The 17,921-nt window shown below is 30.0% G+C and overlaps 1 protein-coding gene across 14 annotated transcripts in view; it reads right to left on the bottom strand.

The window, feature by feature from the left end:
- Positions 1 to 84: 84 nt before the first annotated feature.
- LOC105689356 (longitudinals lacking protein, isoforms A/B/D/L) overlaps positions 85 to 17,921 on the bottom strand; it is an 84,155-nt gene continuing 66,318 nt past the window's right edge. The window contains exons 7-9 of one of the 14 annotated variants that reach the window (XM_012406292.3): positions 13,113 to 13,196; positions 12,688 to 12,954; positions 12,251 to 12,320 (exon numbers count right to left, since the gene is read on the bottom strand). In XM_012406292.3, coding sequence (XP_012261715.1) covers positions 12,725 to 12,954; positions 13,113 to 13,196 — 314 coding nt within the window. In that variant the 3' untranslated portion in view covers positions 12,251 to 12,320; positions 12,688 to 12,724. Of the gene's footprint in view, positions 417 to 581; positions 1,894 to 2,213; positions 3,007 to 3,272; positions 3,947 to 4,050; positions 4,509 to 7,153; positions 7,683 to 7,787; positions 8,142 to 8,447; positions 9,064 to 9,507; positions 9,803 to 10,105; positions 10,584 to 11,129; positions 11,536 to 12,250; positions 12,955 to 13,112; positions 13,197 to 13,441; positions 13,919 to 17,921 lie in introns of those variants that run through there. The other 13 variants (XM_048651318.1, XM_012406311.3, XM_012406275.3 and 10 more) reach the window with 13 other exon arrangements.

Genomic DNA, 17,921 nt, shown 5'->3' with positions numbered 1-17,921 from the left:
TAACCGAAGGTAAACGATAAATTTCAAAGCATCCGTAATCCCTATCATGGATTATATGTATGTAGAATATAGTAAGCAACAAACTTCTAATTGTTGAATATGATTTGAATACTGATGTCATATGGACATGATTTCGCGCAGTTCTCATATCTGACATTTTGACATGACTCTAAGTCCTTTCAAAATTTCTCGTGTTCATTTAATGTTGGGCAACGAGTTTCCACGCAAATGGGTACGCTGATGCTCTCGGAGGTGGTGTCGGTGTTTGAATTTGTGCGTACAACTCATGCACTGGAATCTCGGACCAACTCCACATTCTAATCTCAAATGACGTCTCAAATTGCATTTGTGTGAGTAGCCGCGTCCACATTGTGGACATAAAAATGGTGGACCATCCTTATAGGCTTTCCTCCATGCTGAAACATAAAAATTTAATGCATGGTAAAATTGTATATACAATATGTATATCTTATCATGTCTTGTATGAATCAATAATAATAGCACAATACAAGCATGCTACAAATAAATTTCTATAGCATCGAGAACTATTCAATAGCCTGTGTAAAGTTGAATCAACAGACTCTCTGAAATATCGGTTTATTCAACTACACGGAATTACACGTTGTTTGGTTTCACCACAAATTGCGTTAGACTTGCTAATCATTTTTTTAAACATAGGTAATAATGATTCCAACGAAAATACTATAGTTTTCAATAGACATCCTTTTCTTTCTCAAATCACAGCTTGAACTATAACAATATTATAAACTATCGTTCGTTTATTACTCTGCTTTGTTCGTAGATACGACTTGAATAATATGTATAACTGATTTTTGTATTTCATTACAAGTGTTCAGTGCAATAAGACTCAATCTATATGCTTAATGGAGGGCTTATTTACCGAACTAATACATTGTATATCGTTATATACTCATAAGGTTGGTTGAACTACATTTATACGTATGCTCTATAAATATATAGACACTTGTGTCCACAGCTAATTTGTCTAATCATTATAGGTATAATTCATACACGTAAATATGAAGATATTACATACAGATAATTAAATTGCTCTCACCCATGAAATATGATTATTATTTTATTCTTGTTATCCAAGACTATCTATAGAAAAATATTGTTAACTCTTTGTAATGAATTAAATTAATATGGCAGTTTCTCAGTCTTTCAGGGAGACAGATTGTATTTTGATAATTTTAATTCAGAGATCGTTTCGTTCATTAATTTAAAAGTATACACATAGTCTGTGTATGTATGATGAAAACTAAAATGAAACACATGATCAGTGAGGTGGGATGTACGAATCTAATAAAACATGACGCGACAGCGTCGAATATTTTTATATAAAATTTAACGAGAACGATAAGAATTTTCACGGTTTTTGATGCGTTCGCATGTGTAGTACTAGATTATGTTTGTGCTTAGATTTTTTGTGACAAATTGGACATTCAAATTGTGGCTCAACGCCACACTCAAATCTAATGTGCCTGTTCAATGAATGTGGCCTGGCGTAGGCGTTCCCACATCTTGGACACGAGAATCCGGTACGCCGAATATTATTCGCCACAAAATTCAGGGTTCCAGGACAAGAATTAATACTGGAACTTTGTTTATCATTGGTGCAAGACAGTGAATTTTGTTCACTAGATTGTGAAACATTATCAGCTGCTATTTCTTGATCTGTTAAGAATAGACAAGTAGCGCTGGATTTTTGTGGTCTTCTTTGCTGACCTCCGCAATCTGGTAACAAAGGGCTGTCGTCGATCGTTGAGGTATTCGAAGAAGCTGCCATTTTTTTTTCAGCCAGTAATTGGTGGTATAAACTCTGATATTGGTAATACCAGTCAATAGGTGCTCCTGGTGAATATTTCTGGTCTAAAAAAAGATAAATAAATATTGTCAACGATCATGTATTATGCCATTTATATTATCGGTAGGTCATGTGCAGTTTTCTTTAATTAGAACATTTGTTATAATACACATAAAAACGTTTAGGACGGACACAAACAGAAGATCAGCACATACCATTCACCATAAGCGTTGATAAATTGTTTCTATTATAATTGCATACCTGCAAAAGTTGTCGCTATCATTTGAAAGTAATGAATTTTTACTATCTAGACTGTTTTCAAAAACGGAAACTTGTCGAATATCGTAATTCTCATATTTAATTAGTGTTATATATTAAAATTCATCAGACCATTATCAATTACAATTATTACTTCCGGAGAGAGAGAATTGTATAATAATAACAATGATTACGATGACAATGATAATAACAATAATAATAAGAACGATAATAATAATTACACTAATAATAACCTTAGATATTTAGACATGCGTATGTTATAGTATAATTATTTTTCTATTCATTGTAAGTTTATTCTAAAACCAGAAGTTGTATAATGTATGATAAAGAAATGGCGTGAAACTCTACCGAGTCCTTTGATTAGTTAAGATAATCTTAATGCAGAGCTTGGAATATTATAAATCTAATATTTCAGTTATATTCGTATAAGATATCTTAGCAAATATTTATTCAGCAGTTCGGCTCATGAACAGCAAGAACATGATTTCTTAACTGAAAATAGTAAAAGAATTTTCTACCGCACTGAGCACAAGATAAATTTTTCTCCTTGCGGCATTCGAATTTCACATGTCTTTGTAAATTCTTTACATGAATATATCCTTTACCACAAGTTTCACAAACATGTTCTTTATTCGGTTGTTTCGGTGGCATGGATGAACTGCCATCGGAATTGTTTAATGGATCTGTTGAAGTCGACGGTCTGGGAAACGCTGAATTTTGGTTGTCGATCTCGTTCTGAAGCCAGAATGAAGCATGCTCCGAGTATGGTGAACTCCGAGGGATAACTTTTTTTTTCATTCGTGGTTTCAACAAACTTTTCACGGATATCAAGCGTATGCCGGAACCAGTTCCCGTGCTCTTTGCTTGCGCCGGACTTCGTTGGCCGACACCTCCGTGATCTGAAATAAAAAAGGAACAAACACAGATTAGCCAAAGTATTTTTATGAGTATGTATGTTCAAAATTCAAACAAGAGTATCATCATTACTTTTCTCCCATAGTCGGAGAGTGTAATAAAGTCGAGAAAGCTTTCAGCTTTATAGAATCTATCGATTACAGACATTCAATCATGCACTTCCATCCAGTTAACAACGTCGTTGTCACAATGAAAAATTCTGAATACCATGAATTTCAATATGATTTCACAATTGGTGTAAATTTTTGAATATTTAACATACATTTATTACATTTTATCGGGAAGAACAATATTTCCTTTCTTCATTTTTAGAATAAGCTACAAGCACTAATCGTTCCAGCTTCGGCGTACGGGTGTTCATAGAATTATAATACTAAATTTGAATTTGACTATCGTCAATTTTTTTTCACAAGTACAAGGGTGGAAGAAAGACTAATGATAATAACATACAAGCGCACAAAAAATGATTTTTCTATACGTAATACATTTGTATTCCACACCGATTTATCATTGACGTACAACTATGAATTTTTTTCGTTTTTAATTCCATTAACTCTACTAATTCGGTTAATAATATTTTCACCGTGATAACATCATTTTAACGAGCATGAAGGACAATATGATTTCGCAACTCGTAACGGTACTTGAACATTTTTTTACACAAATGACAGGAAAATCTTCTCTCTTTATTTCCGCAGTCTACTCTTTGATGCCTTCTGAGACTATCGTGCCACTTGTACTTTTTGCCGCAATTGTTACATGTAAATGCATTTGTTCCCAGCCTAGAGCGTAGTTTTGGTATAGTTTTATCCTTATTAATCAGATTATTTTTGTAAGCTTGCGTCGAATTTCTTGTAGTCCTTGATTTTCGTTCCGGGGTGAGAAAAGGGTCGTAGATTGACCCAACGGCGAAGAACATTCTACCTGTAAAAAAAAATGTAAATTTTTTTTCTATTAGAACCAATTGTGATCACTAACCGATGCACATTGAACAGGTGAGGGAACAGGGCTTATTCCACACACTTTTACAATTGATAAGATGATTTTTTATTCCGTGAAATTCGACGAGCATTATAACATGCAATGCCGCAGTGTATTTTTTTTCAATAAAATGTGTGAGTATAACATACATAATCACAGTGATAAAAATAAACGATAATAAACGAGTCTGCATGGTATTTGAGTAATATTTATTGTTGATGTTTTGAAAGTATATGATCTCGTAAACTGTATCTGCGATGAAATTTTTTAACACAAAAACTGCAGACGAATCTCCCCGGTTTACCGCCACAACTCAAATTTTGGTGACGTCTCAAGTTTTCCATCGAAGCATAACTTTTACCACATTCGCCGCAAATGTATTGTTGTTTGGTGCAAGAAGTCGTAGATTTTATGATTCTGCGGGGAGTTGGACCGGTCGAAGAATACGTATCCGACATTGCTGGCAGCCAGGTTGCCTCCGACTTTGCATCGAAACGCAAAAAATCTGAAACAAATATCGTTAATCATATTAGTACAATAATGGTAATTCAGAGATGAAATTTGTCGGGGACTCAGATTTCTATATTCATCTTATTGAACGGTTTGAGTCTATTTTACTCCGTTAGATATTTATTTCTCTCGTATTCATTAAATTTACACACACTATATTCATGTACTTCCAAATCTACTCCCTACGTTACATAATGTAGTTACAAGAAATTGTGCATTATAATACAAGAAACAATATTATAGGAAAACGGTATAACTTAACGAAAAACTGGAGTTCACCTAGATCCGTGTAAGGCGAGAAGATGTTTGTTCAGAAGAAACTTATAACAAAACTTTTTATTACAAAGTTTACAGACATGTTTTTTTTCCTTATTACCACATTCCACGCGTTGATGTCTCTTAAGTGTATCGTACCTCAAATAGGACCTTCCGCATTGCATACAAATAAAATCACGTTTAAAATTCCCACTGTTTTGACGATGATGATAATGATGATAAGCAGCTGGGTAGAAATGATGAGGAGCAGACATTTCTGATGGACGTCGATTCATGGATCTCGTTGATCTTCGGGACCCAGGAACAACGTAGGTACCCGCGTATCCCAGATCTGAAATTATATTTTTAGAAATGAGTATTAAGATTCTTAAAATCATGAATAGAAAAAAAAAAAAAAAGATTTGTTTATCAACGTACGGAACATGCAGCAACTAATTTTACAAATTAGAAAAGTATATTGAAGTTATTTTTTATGTTTACAAAGGAATTATTAGGCGTTACACAGATCTGTAGGTATGAATCGGTTGTGGACAATTATCATACTAATTTTATTCTTTATTGTAGAGAACTCACATTGTTTTATATTAACAATAACCGAAAACAGTGATCGGAGGACGAGGACGAAGCTTCTGAGCTCTTTAATTTAATAGTCTCTTTTGTTTTTCGTTCGCGAATAAGATTCATCGAGACTTGTTCCTACATCTAGGTAAGTGTGCTGTTAAAGTGAATTTATGATGAAATCTTCTACCACAGATGTGACATATTTCTGACGGAACAACACCGCATTCGAGTCGTTGATGTCGAGTCAAAGATCTCCTAGCTTTGTAGATTTTGGAGCAACGATCGCAGGGATAGATGCCAGAAGTTTTTCTTCCACGTTTTAATGATCTTGAACGAATGACAAACACATTCTCGTAATGAGGAGCCTCTGAAACAAAGAATACATCATTTAATATTAGTATATGATATAAAGATAAAAAGCATAAATTATTGGCCATATACGTATCGGTATTTATACGTATCCTTATTTTACGGATGAATATATATTATACAGATCGTACCAATGGTCGACATATTTTCAGATTCATTTTTCTTGTTATTAATACTTTGTTAATACTAATTAATTTCTTTATTTCTTACCATGCATACATTCGTTGTGTAACAAGAAATAATCTTATCCTACTTTAATGAAAACTGTAGAAAAAATATAAGGACAAACTAGTCTCATATATCTGCTTCATGTAAGGTTTTAAGGTGTGATTGCCATCGATGTTTGTGTTTGAATCTTCTTCCACAAATCGGACATACGAAAGTAGGTTCCCTTCCACATTCTACTCGTACGTGATATTCCCGAGAGACCTTCCACTTGTAACGACGTCCGCATCTACCGCACACCCATTTTTTCAGAATATCTGAAGACGCTGAAGAAATATATTTCATGTGAGTAAATTAAATACGGCAGAATGTAATGATCGTTAAAATATACTTATACTAATGATGATTGGTTATATTGCGAAGAAATTTTGATGGGATTGATTTTTTCCTGTCTCAAATAACATTTTAGGGTGCTTGAAACTGGTTTATTTTCAATTGCTGAGTGATTTTCAGTAATTTGTTATAACAAATTATAACAAAGTATACCATAATGAAGTATATTACGATAATAAATATGTGCCTGATATTATTTGCGATTTCGAATAGCATGTTTAAAAGACATTAAATGTGATTTAAGTCTATGTTTGTGTTTGAATTGTTTGCCACACAATGGACAAATATATTGCGGTTCCTTTCCGCATTCGATTGTCAAATGTTTCCTCAAAGTGTATTCCCTCAGGTATATTCGTCCACAGTTACCGCATACGAATCTCCCACGACGTGAAAATGAATCTAAATAAGAAAAAAGAAAAAGAAGAAGTCGGTTAATCATACCGTATCACTATAATTGCTTTCGCATTTTTTCCATTCACATCATTCGATAATTAGGAAATATTTCCATATGTAATCTACTATAACACCATCATACGTCTTCGGTCGTCGGACATTGAAAATTATAACTTTCAAAAACATACATGCATCGTACGTTGTGCATTAGTGCGACATATGCATACCTTTAAGAGATTTACAGAATAGATTTATCGTTTTTCCAATTTTTCATATATTTGAATATCTATATTATAAATAATCTTACAAAATATTTCTGTGCCTGTCATAACTAAGCTCATGTGATCTAGGTACAGGGTGTTTGCGTTAACTTTGGCCAAACTTCTGTGGTGTATAGAAGCCGCCTAGAAAAGCATTTCAAGGTAGGATGCTCATGGTTGGAAACTCATCCTAGCGGACTTCGAAGGATTTGGTGGCGTGCGTCTGTTCGTCATGTAATAAATAAGATAGGACGAATGTGTAAAATAAATAAACGATAAACCTTAACGAAAACGATAGACTGAAAACAAAGAGATAAAAAGGTCGCGGTACCAAATCCGTCCAAGTCCCCTACAGCCGTTAGGAGGAGTTTCCGACCAAGAGTATCTTGTCTTAAAATTGGTAAAATGTTTGCTAAGCGGCCCCAAAACACACCAAAAGTTTCGTCAAAGTTAACGATGAACACCCTATATTAGAAAAAAAAGGAAAATATCTTTAATCGCAATAACAAATTAATACCATATATTATTTTTGTAATCATGATCACAAGCCATAATCATATTTTTATGAATAGTTCTTAAATGTTTTTGCAAATGATGTTTTTGTTTGAATTTTCTTTCACATATAACGCAAACAAATTGTGGTTCTTTTCCGCAGTGTCTTCTATGATTCCACATAGTTTTTCTGTTGATATACTCCTTTCCGCAAATACGACATGGGTATGTCGCAATTGCAGCATGATGATTTCCAATCACTGAAAAATAAAACAAATAATAATGAGCTATTATTTGACTTAGTTACAAACAAATAACTAGAACAATTCTGTTTGAAAACAAAAGAAGAAATAATAGTCATGTAATTAAAGGGGTTCAGGTTCGATGTGTGTGATATATTTAAATGTACAATATAAAATTTATGTCCCAACAACAAAATGGTTTCAGCTATGCCGGTAAACTATATTTATTTTATACAAAATTCATAATAATAATACCATTCGAATATCATGGAGCTACACATAGCTATTGTCGTAACACGTGGAAGTTGGATATCAAATGTGACTGTAGTCGATGTTTATATTTAAATTTTTTTCCACATAAGTGACATGCAAATCTTGGTTCTTTTCCACACAATCTTAGATGATTGTACATAGAAGATTTATGCGTGTACTGCTTTCCGCACACTCTGCACGGGTGGGTCATTGAAAATGTCACATCTGAAAAATAAAAATAGAAAATACCGTATTCATATGGAATTATTTTTTCTTTCTATTTCTCTATTTACACATATCGTTATATACGTCACATGCATCAGATGAATGAACTGAAAAATTTTAAATAAATAATTTCACGTTCAGGAAATTATGATATTCCGTGAGATTTTAGGGATGTATCGTATCGGGGGAAAGGCTGCATTTTCAAAAACCCTAGTTTCTGTTATAATTAATCTTCTTTGCTTTTTTTATGAATTGATAATCGATCCGATTTATCAAAGGTTCCGGATGTATGTATACAACAGCTAATGTAGACAAATGATTAATTTTATTTCTATTATCGATAATATCCCTATATTGCCGTTGTATAGTGAAAAAATATTAATAAACAAAGAAAAGAATATTATATAATCAATCGATTAATTATTGTTTCATGCGTTATGAATTATTAGATAATAATAGCATGTCACCGTTAGTCATTTTATAAACAAGAAGCTATATATGCAGATCTCGCAACGTCTTTCATATTTTTTGGAAAGATTAAGGAACTGTATTCTTGTTTTTTTTTTCTTCAATATAAATTAAACCATCTGATAATTACAATGATACTTAGAAAATGAGAAGGATTTGCATAATTTTTTGAATTTATATAATACATATATATACAAATCGATAATCCCTTATAATTACTACATTCTTTTATCGTTGTACGACGTCAGCCAATTATGTATGTACATTAAATGTTGTTTCAATTGTCCTCGGCGTCTAACTTTTATGAGGCATACTGGACAGGAAAATTGTGGTGATTTGCCACATTCTTCACGCTTGTGTCTAGTCAACGATGGTTTCCATGTGTATTGTTTCCCACAGACATCGCACGAATATTTGCCTCGGTAACGTTTATAGTAATCTGATTTGAAATTACCTGAAAACATATAAAATTCTTGTTATTACATACAATCACAGAAATTACACGAATGAAAATTATTGTTTTTACAAAAAATCCATGATAATCAATATAAATGAAAAAAAAAAAAAAAATCCCAATGCGCTGTCTACTATACGGTATAGGTATACGTATGTATGATGCTTATACATACATAATACACATAATGAATCGAATATTTCGTGACGTTTTTTGTATTTTTTAAATAAATTTATAGGTATATAATTATGTTTTCTTTCTAATTGTTTTTTTTCTTCTTTACATAAATTGTTATAGTATAATGTGTGTACACATATATAATATGTATTATACAATAGTATATATATACGATAAATATAATATAATTGTTCAGATTTTACTCATCTAGTATTGTAAATAAAGAATAAAAGATTTTCTTTCGTCAGTTTTTCATTTTACTTGTTTAAAATTATATGTTTCGATTTTACTTTTTAACTTTATATTCTGTAAATTTATCAATCTAATTACTTTCACATTGTCTTTCTTTTGAACAGAAACCAAGAATGCATATTGATAATATGTTTTTTCAAAAGCCACTTGTGCCGAATTTTCATATTACAAACTGGACAAGCATGTTGTGGTGCTTTGCCACATTCTTCACGTTTATGTCTTGTCAAAGATTGCATCCACTTATACTCCTTTCCACAAGTTGGGCAAGGGTGTTTTCCAATACGTTTATAGTAGTCTGCTCCCAAGATACCTGAAAATAATAATTCAATATTCCTTTTTTTAAATATCCATTATTTATTGTTTACGCAAACAATTAAAATTTAGTTTCAATATTCGGATGCATCAGCAGTTACTGAATTAAGAAAAATATATGTACATATATTTAATTAATGAGCGGGGGAAACGAAATAAAAATTTCTAAATTATAAAAAGAAACTAACGAAAAAAAAAGAAAAAATAGAAAGAAAAGATCGTCAAGGAAATTTTGTTTTTCTCTTCTTTTTTTCTCTCATAGTTACATGTGTAGTGTGTACAATATGTCAGAATATATAGGTATATGTATACGGTACATTAATAAACCTATGCAATTTAAATGTGTAATTTTGTGAATTTGAAAATGAAGAGAAAATGTACACCCGCGATATAATAATTGTCTGTACAAATGTTACAACATCATCGATTTGATATACCCGACGTTCGAGATATTCGTTGATTTTTCAGCTTCTTTTATTCTTTTTTCATTTCGTTTATTTATAAAATTGTAAAAATGACGGCTACATCAGTACATGATCCAAAGTGTATTAGAATTTAAATAATTTCTATTTCAAATTTGTGAACGGTAACTTCATGACGTTGAAGATAATCCTTTCGTTTGAATTTTCTCCCACATAGTCGACAGTGATATTTCGGTAGTTTTCCACATCCTTCCCGATGATGTCGAGTTAACGAATCTGCCCAAGTGTAATATTTTCCACATTTATAGCAACGAAATGGCCTGTCATAATTCACTCGGTTCGGATCTCTTTTAACATCTGAAACAATAATAAAATTATGTTATTCATGTTCTTTGCCACATAATATCGTTCATCCTTTATTTCTTAATTATATACTTGATTATTTGTTCGTTATTTTTTCAAATAAATTTGTCGTATGAATAGTTAGACAGGCGTAGCGCATCGTTTGTTATTTCAAATTACCAATAGTTATCATATAGGAATACACAAATTCCAACAATTTTCGAATTTACCCGCTCCTAAATTCCACATCCTTGGTGCCATTTTTGTCTTCATTTTGAAAACAAAAAAAAATTTTTACGGTCATTTGTTCCAAAAGTACAAATTTTTCTATCTCTCCATCCTCGGTATATGCCCATATAATTGCACACCTGAAAAATAAAAGTTGAATGATTAGAATAACGTCCGATTATTCACGCTACCACACACAGGTTATATGGTATGATGATGGAGAGGGTCTGAAAATGTACATTTCGTAATGAAATTTTTTCATAAGGATCATCAGAATGTGTTTTATTTTGTAAAAATAACAATGACATAACATTAATCCAGTTGATGATGGCTGGTTTTTTTTTCCTCTGTTATACCTCGATACATTTAATTCGCTACACTTTTAATTTTCTTTCTATAATTTGATCTAATTACAACGATTAATAATTATTAGTTACACACACAGATTTGATTTCGGACTAAAAAATCTTTTCGTATTCTTTTTGTTTCTTTGGTTTAATTTATATTGGATATCCATGTATGGCTAAATTGTGTCGTTGAAAGTTAGCTTTCTGTTTGAATCCTTTTTCACAAATGTTACAAATATATTGAGGATCCTTTCCACATTCGTTACGCAAATGACGTTTGAGACTCCCTTTTTGGCTGTAAGATCTTCCACATCTGTAGCAAGGATATGGTTTGGAGTTGTTCCTCTCTTTTGAATTCGCAGGTAGCCTTACTTTATGAAATACTCCTGAAACTTGAGAACAAACGATATCCATTATTATATAACTAATACATGACGTTTTTATTCACACGTCAGTACAATGAAATTTTTTCTCTACGTTCTAAATATTTAATAATATCATCTAATTTTTAGGGTGCTACACATTCAATTAGGTATAGATATGAAAAAAATATATATATATATATATTTGCAACAAAGTTTTAGTTACGGATAACTTCTATTATTGTTTTTCTATTGTTCATGTTAAACAGATTTATTTTTTCTATAAAAAAAAAAAAATACAATTTTAATAACTGTTTCCAAAATTGAAATATAAATTAAGTTTTCTTTTACCGAATGATTCTTCGTGTTTTTTTTTTATTCTTGTTTTCTTTGGTTAAGATATTGATGTGCGTGTTTCTTTCTTAACGAACAAACAAAAAATCGAAATAATAATTAAAAATGAAATGAAATTTCTTCAGAAATTTAAATAAAATTTGAAATCGCATAAATTAATTTGAAAAATTCGGTACATACAATATATTAATATCGGGATGAGATAGATTAACGGATTTATTAAATTACATTTTAAACAGTTGAATTCAATTTGTGAAGTCTTTTCAAATGATCGGTAAGATGATGTTTGTGTTTAAATCTTCTCTCGCATAAAGCACACATGAATTTTGGATCCATTCCGCATTCGTATGACAAATGTTTTCTCAACGAACTAATAACCGAATATTTTTTCAAACAATTTGGACAAATGTAAGGCTTATTGTCAGCATTGGTCCTCGTTTTTTCAGTTGCAAATCGCCACTCTGTGAACAAATAAACAAAACACAAATTTTCTTCGTCAGTATAATAGATAACAATAACAACAACAAAAATATACAATTACCTAATATTCATATTACATGTACGCAAATATTTCTAAAAATTGTAATACACTATAAGTATTATATAATATGTTTATATTAGTGAGATTTCCTGATTATTTTCAAAACCAAGCTTAAAATGAAAATTATTCGCGATCCAAATAAAGAGAATAAAAAAATGGAGATCAAAAAAAATAAAATAAAATAAACAAAACAAAACTGTCACATAAATTTATCTCGCGAAACACAAACTTCAATTTATTATAATTTATATCCACGTATATTTGTTACATGTAATTATTCACTCTACCTATAATAGAAATATGTATAGTATATACATATGATAGTTATCCATGAAAACTGTCGATAACTTCATTTGGTACATTTTCTATGCTGTGAACTTTGGCCAAATGTGGTCGCATTTGGTATCTATGTTTGAACCTTTTTCCGCACATTGGGCATCCCCATTGAGGTTCTTTTCCGCCACAATCGGTTCGTTTATGTCTAGAAAGTCCTTCACGATATTTATAAACTTTTCCACATTCTCGACACCAGAATTGTTTCGAAATATCAGCTGCTATAATAGGAACAAAAAACAAGAACCAAAAAAAAGTAGTAATATAATATGTGTACATCCGTGTATTCAATTATAAAACAAGAATGTAATTGTCATGTGTATATATATATATATAATTTTTTGTTTGTTTTTCTGATTAAATTTACAAAATTTCTCACGATTTTCAGGTATAAACGATCCCTCGATGTTCTGCATTTCCCAATACCGTTGATCCTGAACATGTGGAAATTGTAGCCGGTGTTCTGAAAAAAAAAAAAAAGAAATTTGCGTATGTTAATAAAAATGCATTATGGCTCATGAATATATCACATAAAAACCAAGAAAAAATTAAAAAAAGTCAATTAATGTTGTCGTAATTATATAATTGAATCAATTGTTTTATTACTTTAAACGTCATCTATAAGAAAGATATTTATATTTTTAATATACATAATTTTTAAATATTTACAAATAAAATATTACAATTCAATATGTGTAAGCTGTCAGGATTGAACGAGCTTCGTTTCGTCTGTTCTTTTTATCTTATTTTATCTTATTTTTTCTTATTCTTTTAATTTGCTTTTTCATGAAATTCAAAGGACGCATATTACAGCACATATGGTACATTACACGGTGCAACGAATGATTCTTCATTTTATCATTGTACAAACGTAGAAGAGAAAACAAAAATTTCTATTCATTTATTTTAATACTATAATGTCAGCTCCGTTTAGTGGAGGAAACTGATGAATCGCCGTTAGATGTTTGGCAAGATGATGTTTGTGCATGAATAGATTTCCGCATATTTTACAACCAAATTGTGGTGGTTTTCCACACTCGATACGTCTATGTTTCAATAGTGATTCCTTCCATTTGTATAATTTTCCACATCTCTCGCAAGGATATCTTCTTTCTTGTACAACAATTCCACCTTGGGCGATCTCGTAGATACCCATTCCCTGATTCGTATACTGCATTCGATTTACTGAAACAGAAAAAATCATAATAAATAAATAAACTAACTAATCGAAAATAGGAGGACATCTTTCGGTAGTACGTAAATAATTAAATTATTTTTCAACAAATTTTTGTTTTTCACACGCAATTCGATTTTTTCTTTTTCTAGTTTTCTTGTACTAATGCGAATATAATATACCTGGTTTATTCGAAAATGATAAAGCTTTGCGAATAGAAGAAAAAAAAACAAAAAAACAAAAAGATATAAAAAAATTAGCACAATCTGTCGTTACGAAAGAAGGAAATTCAAATAATAAAAAAAAAAACATAAGGAACATGCTCCATATCATTCACATTTGTAACACATACACAATACATACATATGAATATAGGATTACGACATTCACATAATATGATGTTGTTTTATTTATACAATTTCTTGTTTGTTTGTTGTTGTTTTTTTGTTCGTTCATGCATTCATTTACAACATGTATTTCAATTTGTTATTGTTCAACTTCATCCCTTCTCATTCTTTCATCTATATACAAATATAAAATATGGTGCGTTGATTATTCCTCTCAATATAATCCATGAATTCGTTTCTCACCATATGGTATATATTCAATCTCATTGGTTTTTTGTACGATGAGATGTGGAGGTATACCTGCAATATAGAAAAAATATTTTTCATTAGTCCAAGACAGGATGTATGAATTACAAGTGAATGGCATTGTACGATTTTTTTCACTTTGAATGAACATATAGATTATTGAATAATACAATTTTGTATATTCGTTTATCAACATTTTTTTTCAGAGCGTTCGTCCAACATGATGTGTATCTATACATACGCAATCCAATTATATGAATGATGTATGTACATGTATGTATTATTATTTCAATTTTTTTTTATTGTTACAGTGAATATTAGGGTAATAATTATAACGTTTGTTAATTATAAATTGTCAAACCATACAACTCGTATATTTAATATCTTATATTATTATTATCGTTATTATCGTAATTATTTATGTATATAGATATATATATATATATATATATATGTATGTATAATATATTCTTTCAAATATAGATCTTACATTCTAATTATTATCTCATTCCTCTTATCAACTATCATGTTTTTTTTCTTCTCTTTTTCTTTGAATCATAATAGTAATATATATAATATTATACCGTACAGATATCGTTCAACTTTTTTTTTAAATATTTTATCATTATTATCATTATTTTTACCTTATTACGACTTGTTTCTTCTTTTTTGTATTTAAAAAAAAAAAAAAAAAAAACTCAAAGAACCTATAATCCCGCATGTCCGCAATATATATTTTTTGTAATTACAACCAATAAAATATTGAAATATTATTGCAGAATACCATGCAGTGTTGGCATATGCCAATATAAATGTATAATGAATAAATCTCTGGTAATTAGCGCATCATTCTTAATTTAATTCAATTTTTATATTCTGCTCTTATTTTATGCCTCGATATTTCGACTCATTTTTATTATCATTTTATTTATTTAAATTCATTCATTTATTCATTCATTTTTTCCGACTCAGTCTTCATAGTTTCTGACTTAAAACAATACTGTGATGCGAATATATCGTTCAAAGTATGTCATATCATCGTATTATTCTCATATTTATCAATAATAATACAGAGGAAATTTTGTAAGAAGATTTGAGAGAAAGTGCACTCCGAAAAGTTCCTTCAGATCATTCTATCTAATGAGAATTAACGGAAGAACTATGTAAATTGGAAAAAAAAAAAAAAAAAAAAATGAATAATATTATCAACAAAAAAAAGATGATTAACATTTCACTTTATCTTAAAGTTATTACGTACCGAAAAGAATTCGTTTCGATTATCGTGAAGTGTTTTTAATTTTTTTAATTACAAATATCATTGTTGTATATATATTGCGTATATTTTGAAAAATGGAAGACGTATTTGTAAATATTCTTTGTGATTTTTTTTTTATTTTTTTTTAATCATTTCATCATTATTGATTGAAAATATTATTGATATTTCGCAATATCACGCACACTATCTCTCGAATCTTTTGGTATTCATTCCTTAATTAATCTCTTTCTCTCCAAACTAATCAAGAGTTTTTTTTTTCCTTTCATTATTTGTGTTTTTCCTTTTTTTTCATCGTTTTTATCTGTAAATAAACTAAAGTATACTCGATCGATAATAATTCAAATATCATTGGAGTTTGGCACCAGATGAAGATTCCATCATCAGTTTAATCATAAGTTAGATCTTCTTGTTTTATGTTCGTTGGTTTTTTTTCCTTATTAATATAATTTTTAGAAAGAACGACTAGAAATTACCTATTCGGTTATAGTACGCCATAGCGTGAGAAAAAGAGAGAGAGTGTTTTTTTTCATCGATTTTCATATCATATTTGAAAAAACAAAAATTATAATTCATCTAGAAATAACTACAAGTATAATTTTATGATATAGTCTAGGTATATATAAGAACGTTTAGATGAGGAAGTATATAGTTATATGTATGTTGTATATAGTATGAGTTAATCACATAGAAACGTAATTAGAGTCAATTGATTCGTTTAAATCATGAAGACTGTAGAAGTCTTTTAAAATTAAGACTAGTCGGAAGATTCTTTTTTTTTTAGTTATAACGAATTGGATACGTGATAGATATTAGTATAGTTTTATACGTACGTACGTACGTACATCGTAAGTAGATAGATAAATGTAAAGGTATAGTATTTTATGAGTTTTAGTACATTTTTACTTAGGGTTTTTTATTCTTCGCATTTTCTACTTGTTCATTTTTGTTTCAAGTTCAACCGTCGACTAATCATTCAGCGAAGAATATTAAATTCAATTAATAGGCCTGTATTTTTGTGAACTAGAAATATACTATAGGTGTATAATTGTTGAAAGTGAAATGATTAATTAGTATTTAGAAGAATTGTGATGCCTGCGTTTAATATATTTTTCAATTTTTGGTTTTTCTTAATCTCTGGTTTTTTGGTTTTTCTCTCTCAATTTTGTTACGTCTTTTTGTTTCTGCTGTATTTCATTTTCTCTCATAGGAATTTTTCAACCTGCAGTTCAATCATCGACAGTATTTCGTATATAATTTACACATAATCGTTGCTTCATACGCACGTCTATTAAATAGTAATGCAATTTTTATTCATCAAATAAGAGAAGTTACTCTTCTTGCACCTTGCCAGCTTAGTAAAACAAAAAAATAAAACAAAAACAAAATAAAAAATGAAATCAAATAAATTAGGATCAAGATACTCTTCAATATTGAAACTAAGTCAAATGAATATCGATCGATATTGAATGACATTTAATGATCTATTAATTATACTTTTCGTTGCTTCTCCTCATTTGTTTTTTATCTTTCATTTCGCTCACATTCTTCTTTTGCCTTTTTCACAAGATCTCGCTAATAGTTATTTATAAATGATATTCAATTAGCGATTTTGAGAACTTATTGAACAACAAAATCTTTCTATATTAATCGAATTGTGCCTTTTTTAACTTCGTAAAAATTGAAACAAAAATAAAAATAAAAAAATTTCATACCACATAAGGTAATTAAATTGGCTTTATATTATTTCGAGAGGATGTACATCATCTTTCGAAACTATAATGCGTTGCTTTTTTTTCTTTTCTTATTATTTAATTTTTTTTTCTTTTTTCTTTGTTTCTCACAGCCCTTTTTGCAAGGTGATTTTTTAAACTTTTTCTCATCTGTTTTGTTCACCACTAATTATTACAAGCAAATTAAATTCATATTATTTTTGTAATGGCTAGCTTCACACCACTTATGGATCAGCATACATATATCACCACCTTTCCAATAAGTAGTGGTTTACTATATTATTTATGCAATAAGTTTTTTTTTTATTGTACCTGGTTTCATTTTTTCTTTGGCATAAGTGAGAATGATGAAAAAAAATTAAAACAAAAAAACTTTCAAACTTTAAAAAATTATTATCGTAATATATAACTTTGG

The sequence above is a fragment of the Athalia rosae genome, chromosome 2 (assembly GCF_917208135.1).
Source record: "Athalia rosae chromosome 2, iyAthRosa1.1, whole genome shotgun sequence".
Lineage (NCBI taxonomy): Eukaryota > Metazoa > Arthropoda > Insecta > Hymenoptera > Athaliidae > Athalia > Athalia rosae.
This window is presented reverse-complemented; position numbering and strand designations above follow the sequence as displayed.